The 12,636-nt window shown below is 51.5% G+C and overlaps 1 protein-coding gene across 5 annotated transcripts; it reads left to right on the plus strand.

Annotated features, from left to right (window-relative positions):
* The first annotated feature begins 1,438 nt into the window (after window positions 1-1,438).
* On the plus strand, window positions 1,439-10,447 carry CDK20 (cyclin dependent kinase 20). Of its 5 annotated transcripts, none has more exons than XM_012463456.3 (8): window positions 1,439-1,931; window positions 2,226-2,378; window positions 5,647-5,835; window positions 6,085-6,206; window positions 6,351-6,413; window positions 7,059-7,182; window positions 7,617-7,772; window positions 9,330-10,447. In XM_012463456.3, exons 1-8 carry the CDS (start codon window positions 1,857-1,859, stop codon window positions 9,525-9,527), a joined length of 1,080 nt encoding a protein of 359 aa, XP_012318879.1. In that variant the 5' UTR covers window positions 1,439-1,856; the 3' UTR covers window positions 9,528-10,447. The 5 variants fall into 5 exon arrangements, with proteins under 5 accessions (XP_012318879.1, XP_064217673.1, XP_012318887.1 ...); XM_012463464.3 differs by having other exon boundaries at window positions 1,443-1,931; window positions 2,265-2,378; XM_064361603.1 differs by lacking the exon at window positions 6,351-6,413 and having other exon boundaries at window positions 1,440-1,931.
* The last annotated feature ends 2,189 nt before the right edge of the window (window positions 10,448-12,636 follow it).

Genomic DNA, 12,636 nt, shown 5'->3' on the forward strand with positions numbered 1-12,636 from the left:
GCGTGAGCCACCACGCCCGGCCGCCTTTTTCATTTAACAACCTATTTTAGAAATCTTCCCATTGCTGTACATAAAAAGACATAATATTTCATATGAAGGCTGTACCACGATTTAGTCATCTATTGATGAACAGCTGTGTTGTTTCCAATAGTTTGCCATTGAAACAATGTTGCAATGGGATAACTTTGTACCTGTCATTTCACATGTGTATAACATGTCTATGGGGAAATTACTAGAAGTGGCTTTGCTGACTCTGAGTCTATACATTTGTGATCTGATCAACATCGTCAAATTATAATGCCACCAGCAATGTATGAAAGTGCTTGTTTTCCCGTAGCTTGGTCAATGAACTATTAGACCTGAAATCTTTAGCCATCCAATATGTGGAAAACTGTAGCTTTAGTTTGTATTTGTTTATTGTGTGTGAAGTTGAGCATCCTTTCAGAAGTTTAAGGCCTACTTTGTCCAGTATGGGTCAGAGTATGCTCTTTTAAGAAGCTGTGGGGACACGCAGCCAACTGACATTTTAAGACAGGAGGCCTAACAGACCCTGTCTCCACAACGCAGCCCCGAGCCTGTCTGTCTTCACCATTGTGTCTGTGTCTCAGAGCTAGAGAACAGCACCTGCGCGTGACCGAACCTTTACTTACAGGTGTGGAGCTTCCGGCCTGCGGGGGAAAGGAGCCCGCCCCTCTGGGACGTCCTTGGATACGAGTGGGGGTGGCAGTGTTTGATGATGTGACGCTACCAGCCAGCACAAGGTTTAAAGATCACAGTGCTGGTCCCTCCTTCCTATTCCCATCCAGGCTTGAAACACATCTGCCCCTCAAGAGTGAGCTCAGTAATCGCCGCCTCCAGGAAGACCCCCCATTCTATGCGCAGCTGTGGCGTTGGTGAGGGGCCGCACACAGCACTGTGCTAAGTAACTGCATGCTTCCCCGCAGGCCTAGGGGATCACAGAAGCCCCACACGAGATCATCGCAGACAGGTGCACGCGGTGACGGCATGCACGCACGTATGACGCACGTACGCGCCGGCGCCGGACGGGGGGACGGCACGCACGCACGAACGCGCCGGCGCCGGACGCGGGGACGGCACGCACGCACGAACGCGCCGGCGCCGGGGGGACGGCACGCACGCACGAACGCGCCGGCGCCGGACGCGGGGACGGCACGCACGAACGTACGCGCCGGCGCCGGACGCGGTGACGGCACGCACGAACGTACGCGCCGGCGCCAGGCACAGCGCATCGCAGCAGCCACGCCCCGAGGCGTCAGTCCACTCGCCTCTCCAGCCGGCAGGAGGAAGGTGAGACACGCTGAGGCCGCTGGACGAGGCTCCGCTGCTGGAAACGCCGCGCTGGGCTCAGACGCAGCCTTGCTCCGGTTGCTGCCCACACGGCCCGTCACAGAGGCAGGTGGCGCACGTCGGGGTCCTGCCTCGCCTGCCCTAGCTCTGCCTCCTATAGGAGCCCTGCCCCGGCCACGCTCCCGGCTGCGTGCTCAGGCGCAGTTAGTTACGTGACGCCGGGGCGGGGCAGATGGGCGGTGCCGGCCGCCATTGTTCTGTGGACCCTGTCGCCGGCGTGCTCTCAGCGTGTGTTTTTGTTTTGTTTTGTTTTTTTATACCGGATTAAGCTTGCTGCTGCGTGACAGCGGAGGGCTAGGAAAAGGCGCAGTGGAGCCTGGAGCGGTCATCCCCGACTCGACGCAGCTTCCGTTCTCATGGTGACGTGGCCCACAGGACCCGCCCCAGTGGTCGGCTGCAGCCCTATTGCTAGGCAACAGCGTGCGCGCTCGGCGGAGAAGAAGTGGGATTTGGAAGCTTAGGGGTACAAGCCCAGCGACTGCACCGGGATGGACCAGTACTGCATCCTGGGCCGCATCGGGGAGGGCGCCCACGGCATCGTCTTCAAGGCCAAGCACGTGGAGGTGAGGCCGGACCGCGGCTGGCAGCCTGGCGGGGGTAGTGCTCCCGCCTCCCTCCGGCTAATGCTCTAAGCCGCTTCGGTTCCCTTTTTACATCCAGTAGTTTTTAAAACCTACTCATATTCTAAACCTCCTTTGGGCCGTTGCGCTTCCCTCCCGACAGCTGTCTTGGTCCCCTACCCCAGCGGCTGGGTGCCAGGCTAGTCCTAGACCCCTGAGAAGGGCCTCTGGCCTACCCAGGAGCGCGTGTCTCTCTCAACCACCCTCCCCCAACCCACCTTCATCTCTCTTTCCCAGCCGAGGGTGGGCTGGCATTGTCTGCCTTCTATCCTGCAGACTGGCGAGATAGTTGCCCTCAAGAAGGTAGCCCTACGGCGGTTGGAGGACGGTATCCCTAACCAGGCCCTGCGGGAGATTAAGGCTCTGCAGGAGATGGAGGACAATCAGTATGTGAGTAGGGGATGGGGGGCATCGCATTCTCGCCCTCCTTCGCTTGTTCTCACTTCCTTGTGCCTTCATTTTCCCCACAGCTACGTCTTCACCAGCTTTCAGGGATTTCCTCCCCCTGTCAGTCACACATACTGCTCATTCATCTGCCTCCTTACCCCTTTTTGCCCTTTTTTGTTCACTTGTTCATCTCATTTACCTCATTCTTTGATTTCTCACACATTCACTCTCATTTATCCACTTCTTAATGCATTCATTCATTCACCGACTTACTTTTTTTCTCAAGACATTTAGTGATTTATAATATAACTGGCACCTGTTGAGCTCCCAATGCGTTCTGTGGGCATTGTAGACATTGTCATTTTGATACCTCTTTACTACTCTACAAGGCAGGTTTCAGGTCCTCTTGTTTCTCAGGTGAGGGGAGGAGGTTAAGTCACCAGCTTGTGGGCCCTCAGTTGGTCAGTAGAGAGTTTGGCCCAGGTTTGATTGACAGTCCAGACATTCTTTCCTTGGGGCCTCCTGTAGGCCCTACCCTGTGTTGGGCAGTGGTGACACAGAGAAAGTAGCTCCAAGCCAGCTCCTGAGGATATAAGTGTGCTAGCAAGAGACAGACAGAGGCAGCAGGGCTCCCCTAGTGTGGTTCGTGCTGTGATGGGGTATGAGGAGGGGCTACTGGAACACGAGCAGGGGCATCTTTCATCTCCAGTGTCATTACTCTTTTGGTGCTCTCTCTCATCTGTGTTGAAACAGGGAATGTATTTGACTCCCTGGAGAGTAACAGAGTTGGGTCTCTGTGATCATCTGACTTATCTTTGCTGTTCCCTGGAGATATTCGTGATATATTGGATGACAAAAAAGCATGTTACAACACTTTGTGTCATCTGGGTTTTGTTTGGAAATATTATATATGTGAATGTGTATTTGTATGTGCCGTATCTGTTGTAAAGTCTGGTAGAGTGCACTGTAAGATTGACTGTAGGATTTCTCTTTTGTTCTTTTTTTTTCTTTCTAATTTTGTGTCTTACCTGAATGTGTGGATGTGTTTTGATCTGTTAAATGGTTGTGTACTACCTGAAAAATCAGAAAACACAATCAGGCGATCTTGATTTTTTTTTTCTTTTCTTGTTTTTTGTTTTTTTTTTTTTTTTTTAACTTTTTTTTTTTTTTTTTTTTTTTGAGACGGAGTTTTGCTCGTTACCCAGGCTGGAGTGCAATGGCGCGGTCTTGGCTCACCGCAACCTCCACCTCCTGGGTTCAGGCAATTCTCCTGCCTCAGCCTCCTGAGTAGCTGGGATTACAGGCATGCGCCACCATGCCCAGCTAATTTTTTGTGTTAGTAGAGACGGGGTTTCATCATGTTGACCAGGATGGTCTCGATCTCTTGACCTCATGATCCACCCGCCTCGGCCTCCCAAAGTGCTGGGATTACAGGCTTGAGCCACCGCACCCGGCCTTTTTTTTTTTTTTTTTGAGATAGAGTCTTGCTCTGTTGCCCAGGCTGGAGTGCAATGGCATGATCTCTGCTCACCACAACCTCTGCCTCCTGGGTTCAAGCAATTCTCCTGCCTCAGCCTCCAGAGTAGCTGGGATTACAGGCACCTGCCACCAAACCCGGCTAATTTTTGTATTTTTAGTAGAGATGGGATTTCACCATGTTGGCCAGGCTGGTCTCGAACTCCTGACCTTGTGATCCGCCCTCCTTGGCCTCCCAGAGTGCTGGGATTACAGGCGTGAGCCACTGTGCCCGGCCTTATTTTGATTTTTTGAGGAAGATAAAAGGGCTTCCAGACAGCCATGTGTGGGATAGGTGGAAAGAGATACATAAGGAAGCTGGTGATATGGTGATATGGTCCCTGCATCCAGTTGGTCAGTAATTCTGAAGGTTCTAACTTTAAAACATACTCCAGATTTGCTCCCTGCCCGAGTCATCACCACCACTCATCAGAACAACAGCAGCAGCCTCCCCACTGCTCTCCATAGCCACAGTCTAGAGAGCTTTGTCAAAAGTGTAAGTCAAGTCATCTGCTCCCCTGCTTAAAGAGCCCTGGTGGCTTCTCTTTACACTTAGAGCACGATCACCATGTGCCCACCTCCAGCTGGCCTCTCCCTAACTTCTTAGGCACCTCCAGCTGGCCTCTCCCTAGAGAGGAGGATGCTTCTTAGGCATCTCTTGGGGACCAGCACCTATCTAGGATCTAGGAGCACAGAACAGGGCAGACATATCCTTTCCTTAAACAACCTCATGTTCTCACATCCCTCTAGTCTCCCTGCACTTGCTTCTCCCCCTGCCCAGAGCTTCATCCCAGATCCCCACAAACTGGGTCCTCATCTAGCCCCACCCCATCTAAATAAAGAAGTATCCTTTTCTCCACTCACACAGAATCACACTATCCTCTCTTCTATTTCTGTTTTTTTTTTTTTTTTTTTTTTTTTTTTAAATACAGAGTCTCACTCTCACCCAGCTGGAGTGTAGTATTGTGATCTTGGCTGTGTGTGGTCTCAATCTCCTGGGCTCAGGCGATCCTCCCACCTCAGTCTCTCAAGTAGCTAGGACTACAGGCATGTGCCACCATGCCTGGCTAATTTTTTGTAGAGACAAGGTTTCACTATGTTGCCCAGGCTCGTCTCAAACTCCTGGATTCAAGCCATCCACCCACCTTGGCCTCCCAGAGGGTTGGGATTACAGGCATGAGATGCCATGCCTGGTCTTCTATTTCTGTTCCTGTGCTTACAGAATTTGAATATATCCCATTTGTTCATTTATTTGTTAGTCCTCTGTGCTGTGAGTTCCTTAAGAGTCCTGTCTCAGCTCTGTGTAGCCTGACCCCTCTGACGGTGGTGGCCTCGGTATTTGTAATGTGTCTGTAGCTGTCCTAGCACTGGGAAAGGTGGGATTTCTGGTGTCCTTTCCTTGGTGCTAGGATTTGATGGCTCTAGAGGAAAAAGGAGGAGACCTGTGTGTCCATCTCATGTGTGACCATCTAGATGATTTTCAGGCAGGTGGGCTGGGTGGGTGGACCAGATGCTGCCACTAAATGACCTTCTTTAGACCTTTTCCCTGAGTGTTCATGGAGAATTAGAGTGGGAGCCCACCTTATCTCAGGAGAGCAGAGCAAGTCACGAGCACGGAGCTTTGTGATTCTCAGCTCAGGTCCCATGTCACCTTCTCTGTCTACCTGGTTCTCTGTCAGGGCCTAGGCTGGGGTCTCAGTCACAGAGAGGGTCTGGTGATTGGAATCTAGGGGCTAACAGGATGTCCTGCCCACAGGTGGTGCAGCTGAAGGCTGTGTTCCCACATGGTGCAGGCTTTGTGCTGGCCTTCGAGTTCATGTTGTCGAATCTGGCTGAGGTGGTGCGCCATGCCCAGAGGCCACTAGCCCAGGCACAGGTCAAGAGCTACCTGCAGATGCTGCTCAAGGGTGTCGCCTTCTGCCATGCCAACAACATTGTGCATCGGGTCAGTCTCAGCATAGGCCGGGGGTGGGATCTGGGGAGCTGACTTGGCTTGGGGATGGGGCTAGCCCCTGTAAAAAGCATGACCAGAAGTGGGGACAGAGCTGGTCAAGGCCTCCAGGTGAGCAGCCAGGGCATAGCCCTGGAGGAGGCAGGGATCATGGTTGACCTGGGTGGTTAGACTGCCAAGCCCTCTTTTCCCAAGGTCCTGTGGGGGATTTGGAGGGACTGATCCTTCCTTTGGCATTCCCAGGACCTGAAACCTGCCAACCTGCTCATCAGTGCCTCAGGCCAGCTCAAGATAGCAGACTTTGGCCTGGCCCGAGTCTTTTCCCCAGATGGCAGCCGCCTCTACACACACCAGGTGGCCACCAGGTAGGAAGGGCCAGATCCCTTCCAGCCCTCGTCATGGGGAGAGATGCTTCAGGGCCTTTTCTTCAGACATTGCTTGTGGGGCTGGGGTCACCTCCCCAGGCATCCTTTTCTCAGCTCAATGCCCATCAGCTCTCTTCCTCGCAGGTGGTACCGAGCCCCTGAGCTCCTGTATGGTGCCCGCCAGTATGACCAGGGCGTTGATCTGTGGTAAGACCCCCATGGGTGGTCAAAGGGTAACATGGCTCATGGATTTCTGCTAGGCTCTGAGGTCTCTGAGCTGTTTGGTGGTCTTTTCCGTGGTGGGAGTTTAGGCTCCCTTAAGGGTGTCTTCCCTGGTTGGGGTATTCTGAACACTTTGGGGTTGGGGTCCTAACTATGATGTTTTTGAGCTAGGTGGGATGAGAATGGTGGTCCCAGGTGGGAAGCTTTCTGGGCTAAGTGGGGAGGTGGTCTGAGCTGGTATGTGCTGGAGTTAGATCCCAGGATATGGTATCTCTGAGCTGGTCAGTGGCCTGTATCCTTGGATATGAAAGCTCTGAGCTGTTTTGCAAGAAGATAGTTGGCAGTGTCCATGGGTCTGAGATTTGGGGCAGGTTTACAGGTCTGCCCCAGAAAGTGCAGGGGAGCTGTGTGTCCTAGAGTAGGAGTCTCAGAAGTCTTGGAACAGCTGGGGCTTTGCTCTGGGTTCTAGGGTTGAGGGCTTTGAGGGTTCAGGAACTGGGCTCCTGGACATGAGGCTCCAGGGCTGGCTTGTGGGGGCCTTGCCCTGGAGTGCGGTGTTAGAGCTGTTCTGTGGGTGGGTCTGTGGTCCATGGTGGGAGATCTCTGAGCTGCTTGGGACTCTGTCCACAGGGCCGTGGGCTGCATCATGGGGGAGCTGTTGAATGGGTCCCCCCTTTTTCCGGGTGAGAACGACATTGAACAGCTTTGCTGTGTGCTTCGCATCTTGGGCACCCCCAGCCCTCAAGTCTGGCCGGTTCGTAGGGCCCTTTGGTGGGATGGGGGTGGGGCAGGTTTACTCCACTCCCCGACAGCAAGTGACCACTCCCTCCCCTGAACCTTCTCTCTCCTGGCCCCAACCCCTCTTGATGGACAGGGACTACTGTCCTGTCCCAACTCAGGGGTTCCTCCTTCCTGCTGTCATGCAGGTTTGGGGGTAGGTCTTGTCCTTTGTCCCCTTTCACCCCAGTATACACATGTGCAGTGTCTCAGCAAGCTGGGCACAGAGCTGCCATCTGAGAGGGCAAGGGGATGGATGAAGGAATGTAGGGGTGGTTGAGTGGGTTGGGGAGACACATGGTGGGAGAGCACCCCCCACATGAGGGTGTTAGGGGCTGAGAGCTGACAGCAGAGGGTGTGGTGAGGGTCGGGGACTACTCTCATGGACCCTGTTCCTTCTCCCTGGCCCAGGAGCTCGTTGAACTGCCGGACTACAACAAGATCTCCTTTAAGGAACAGGCACCCGTGCCCCTGGAGGAGGTGCTGCCCGACGCCTCTCCCCAGGCATTGGATTTGCTGGGTCAGTTCCTCCTCTACCCTCCTCGCCGGCGCATCGCAGCCTCCAAGGTAAGGCGAGAGGCTGGGGTCTCTGCTCCTCCAGCTCCCCTCCCCATCACCCTGGTTCTCTGTACTTGGTAGCCACATGACCCCATCAAGTCAGCGGCTCTCAGAACCTGTGATGGGCAGGGACCAGCACCAGGCATCTGGAACCCAGGGGACAGGGACCTTGGAGCAGGTGTGTCTCTCCTGAGCAGACCCCCCCACTGGACATCCCTAGAGTTCTCCTGAGGGTGGCCTCTAAGAGGGTCATGCCCACCTCACAGGAGAGCACATGTCCGGGGGTGCTGACTTCTGGGCTGCCTCTGATCCTGTAGGGGGAGCACTGGGGACTCATTCCTTCATTCCTTTAGCAAGTATTTTCTGCACACCCTCATGTGGCAGGGGTTGTCCTGGGCCCCACACAGATGGTGAACAATCAGACCTGCCTCCATGGGGCACTCCTAGTGGTAAGGTAGCTCCAGGCCCAAAAGGTCACAAGAGATTGTGGTGTCCTGGTGTGGGAGCCCCAGACAAGAGGCGAGGCCGACTTTGGGGTCAAGCAAAGCTTTCTGGTGGAGGGCAGGTTTAAGCATGAGATGTTTGAGGAGGTGTTTGCTGAAGAGAGAAATGGTGGGCAGCGGCCTGTAGGAGAGGACCAAGGAAGGCTGGTTATGGCTGGAAGGCCTGGGAGGATGATGAGGACCACAGGATCATGGGCTGACAGGTGTCAGGGTGTGTCTCCCAGGGGTCCCTGTCCCCTCTCTGCACGCAGCACCAGCAGCATGTGTTTATACACGCCCTCTTGGTCTGTACTGTCAGCAGCTCCTGTGGGCTCTGCATCCACAGTGCACCCCAGCCATCTGACCCTTATCTCCTGATTGCCTCGCAGAATCTGGGTCTCCCCTCAGCCCATTTAATCTCTTCTCCACCTGGCAGAGAGAGTAACTTTATCCAAATACAGCAGGACACATTCCTGCTCTGCCAGTGCCCTCCTATGGCTCCATCTCAGGGGAAAAGCCAGGGTCCTTTCTGTGGCCCACAGGTGTCACATGTTTGGGTGCCATCACCTCATGACGCTGCCAGCTGTTGTGCCCTGTGCTCACTGCTTTCCAGCCCGAGGGCCTCCTCCACACACCAGGGCATCCCCTGGGGTCTGTACACTTTTGTCTCTGCCCTAGAACCTCATGTCCCACTTGCTCATGTCTCAAGTCTTGGCTAAAATGTCACCTCTCAGATGGCCTTTCCTCGTGACGCTTCAGATCTGCAACCTCTCTCCACGATTCCTCATTCCTCTCTCTTGCTGTCTCTTTCCCACTGCACTCATCATTATCTGACATACGGTGTATTTTACTTTATCTTGTTTATTACTCCCCACCCCCACCTACGTCAGAAAGACAGAGCTTTTGTCTGTTTTATTAACGGCTATGTCCCCAGCTTCTGGAATAGTGCTTCAGACACAGTAGACACTCAGAAAATACCCAGACACTGAGTCCGCTGAATGCATAGATGAAGGAACATCTGCCTGAGGCTGAGGACAGGGAGGTGACTGGTTTCCTTCTGCTGTTCCTTACTTGTCACCCCCAGGCTCTCCTCCATCAGTACTTCTTCACAGCTCCTCTGCCTGCCGATCCATCTGAGCTACCGATTCCTCAGCGTCCAGGGGGACCTGCCCCCAAGGCCCATCCAGGACCCCCCCACATTCATGACTTCCATGTGAACCGGCCTCTTGAGGAGTCGCTGTTGAACCCGGAGCTGATTTGGCCCTTCATCCCGGAGGGGTGAGAAGCTGGCCCTGGTCCTGTCTGCCTGTGCCTAAGGACCACCCAGCCCACTTGTTCCTCTGCCACCTGCCTGGCTCCACCCTCCAAGGCCTCCCCATGGCCACACTGGGCCCACTCCACACCACACCCTTCCCCTTAACCCTTGTCAGGGTTGGTCTTGAGGCAGAGGTTATGCTCCCAGCCAAGAGCATGACAGCATCCAGCCCCGCAGAGGAGATTCACGGCCTGTGCTTGGTGAGTCTGTGTGCTGTGACTTACCCATCAGAACAGTGAGCTCTGCTGCCAGTCAGGGCCTGCCTGTGCAGAATGGTGATGCCCGCCTTGGTGATTACCCATCAGAACAGTGAGCTCTACTGCCAGTCAAGGCCTGCCTGTGCAGAATGGCAATGCCGGCCTTGGTGCTGCTTCCCCAGATGTTGCCTCCTGGTCAAGGAGAAGTGCAGAGAGTAAGGCGTCCTCATGTTGGAAACTCAAGTGGAAGGAAGATTTGGTTTTATTCTCAGAGACATTAAACATTTAACTAGTTCAGTATGGTGAGGTCATAGATTCTAAAAACCTCAGGTGTCTCTGTGTTATGTCTGTTCCTCCTCCATTTCTCTCAAGGGAAGTAAAGTGGCATTGTCTCATGGCCCTCATTTTTCGGGGGGGTCCTGGGGAAGGTGGCACCAGGCACAGCCACTTTTGCCCTTAGGGCCTCTTGTATGCTTCATACGACTGAGCACTCATTTGGAAGTAAGGCAGACGGAAGTCTAGGCCCAGGGATGGCTGCAGTTGGGGATCCAGCAGGAGACCCTCCGCACTGAGGCTGGTTTACCAACATCTACTCCCTCAGGATGAGTGTGAGCCAGAAGCAGCTGTGTATATAAGGAAACAAGCATTCCTGGAATTTTTTAATTTAATAAATCTCAATATAATATACCAGCCAGCTCTTTTTCCTTATAATAATTTGACTGAAGAGGTGATTGTAAAAGATCCATTAAAGTGCAAAGGGCCAAAAGAAGGAAGTGGAACCATGCAGAAGAGGAAATGATGGAGGGACTTGTGGTCTCAGATACCAATATTTAAAAGTTTATGTAAGAAGTAAGACAGCATGATTGTGGTTCAAGGATAAAGACAGATACACTAGAGAAACTTATTTTTTTTTTACTTTTTTTTTTATATTTTTTTTTATAAAAAGACGGGTTTCACCATGTTGGTCAGGCTGGTCTTGAACTCCCGAACTCAGGTGATCCGCTGACCTTGGCCTCCAAAGTGCTTGGATTACAGGCGTGAGCCACCACGCCCAGCCAAGAAACTTATTCTTAGCAATCCTTTATTTTTAAAATGTTTATTTTATGCTTCATGCAGATAAACTCTTCTATGAGCACTGAGGGTGAGTGACTAACACTGTTACAGATGCTGGCCTCCAAGCACTTAGTGGAAAGATAAAACCTATTAAACCCCCATTCTTGCTTTCAGGAAAGTCTGATGGTCCTTATTTAGGGGACAAATAAGGAATAAAATAAGCCTCTGTTTATTTCTCCAGCCACATCTACAGACTGTAAGCTTCTAAGAGAACTTCAAAGAGAACTCAAAAATGTATATAACATTTGCAAGTAAAAGGATAAAAAATGATTACCATGCATACACACACCAAAAATCTGGTGTAGTTATTTGATATCGAACAATAGAGCCTGGGTGCAGTGGCTCATGCCTGTAGTCCCAACACTTTGGGAGGCTGAGCTGGGCAGATCACCTGAGGTCAGGAGTTCAAGACTAGCCTGGCCAACATGGTGAAATCCCATTTCTACTAAAAATACAAAAATTAGCCAGCTGTGGTGGTGCATGCCTGTAATCTGAGGCTGAGGCAGAAGAATCGCTTGAACCTGGGAGACAGAGGTTGTGATGAGTAGAGATTGTGCCACTGCATTCCAGCCTGAGCAACAGAGTGAGAGTCTGTCTCAAAAAAAAAACAAAAACAGATTTTAAGGCAAAGAGCAGTTATTTAACATAAGATACAATTTCAAGGCAAAAATCATTACTAGGGGTAAACACATTTAGTTCTAATTATATTCAGTTTATTGGCAAAATTTTCCAAATTTGTATGTACCTAATAATATAGTCTTGGCTGGGTGCAGTGGCTCATGCCTATAATCCTAGCACTTTGGGAGGCTGAGGTGGGTGGATTACCTGAGGTCAGGAGTTCAAGACTAGCCTGACCAACATAGTGAGACCCCGTCTCTACAAAAAATACAAAAAATTAGCCCGGCGTGGTGGCAGGCACCTGTAATCCCAGCTACTCAGGAGGCTGAGGCAGGAGAATCACTTGAACCCGGGAGGCGGAGGTTGCTGTGAGCCAAGATCGTGCCATTGCACTCTAGCCTGGGCAACAAGAGCGAGACTCCATCTCAAAAAAAAATACATACGTACACACACATATATATATATATATATCTTCTCAAACATGATTAATATTATAAATGAATAGGATTCAAAAGACTAAGGATATCAGAAGTAACTTTTTTTTTTTGAGACAGAGTTTCACTCTTGTTACCCAGGCTGGAATGCAGTGGCGTGATCTCGGCTCATCACAGTTCTCCTGCCTCAGCCTCCTGAGTAGCTGGGATTACAGGCATGTGCCACCACACCCAGCTAATTTTGTATCTTTAGTAAAGATGGGGTTTCTCCATGTTGGTCAGGCTGGTCTTGAACTCCTGACCTCAGGTGATCCGCCCACCTCGGCCTCCCAAAGTGTTGGGATTACAGGCATGAGCCACTGCGCCCGGCCACAAGTAACTTTATAAATGTGAATTTTGGTAAAATTGACAAATTCATAGAAAAATTCAACTTGCAGTACTCAAAAACAAACCCCTGAAGTGTCTTAAACTACCAAAGAAATTGAACCTCCAAATTAAAATATTTTCATTATGTCATCTCCAGGCCCAGATAGCTTCACTGCTAAATCGTACGACTCACTCAATAAAGAGAAAGTGTCAAGATTTCAGAGAATATAAGAGAAAGCCTACTCAGCTTATTTTGTGACACCAGCAGTAGTTTTGATACTAAAATTCAACAAGGACATTAGAAAAATGAAAATTACATGATTATTCTTGTATTATCTTTCAAAAATA

Source organism: Aotus nancymaae, unplaced genomic scaffold (genome assembly GCF_030222135.1).
Source record: "Aotus nancymaae isolate 86718 unplaced genomic scaffold, 86718_ANA_hifiasm-v0.15.2.pri h1tg000041l, whole genome shotgun sequence".
Classification (NCBI taxonomy): Eukaryota; Metazoa; Chordata; class Mammalia; order Primates; family Aotidae; genus Aotus; species Aotus nancymaae.

Bases quoted from the DNA above. Each gene is read 5' to 3' on its own strand.
- CDK20 (XM_012463456.3), top strand. From the start codon at position 1,857: ATGGACCAGTACTGCATCCTGGGCCGCATCGGGGAGGGCGCCCACGGC. The intron at 6,207-6,350 runs GTAGGAAGGGCC...TCTTCCTCGCAG, and splicing joins ACACACCAGGTGGCCACCAG to GTGGTACCGAGCCCCTGAGC. The intron at 6,414-7,058 runs GTAAGACCCCCA...CTCTGTCCACAG, and splicing joins GACCAGGGCGTTGATCTGTG to GGCCGTGGGCTGCATCATGG.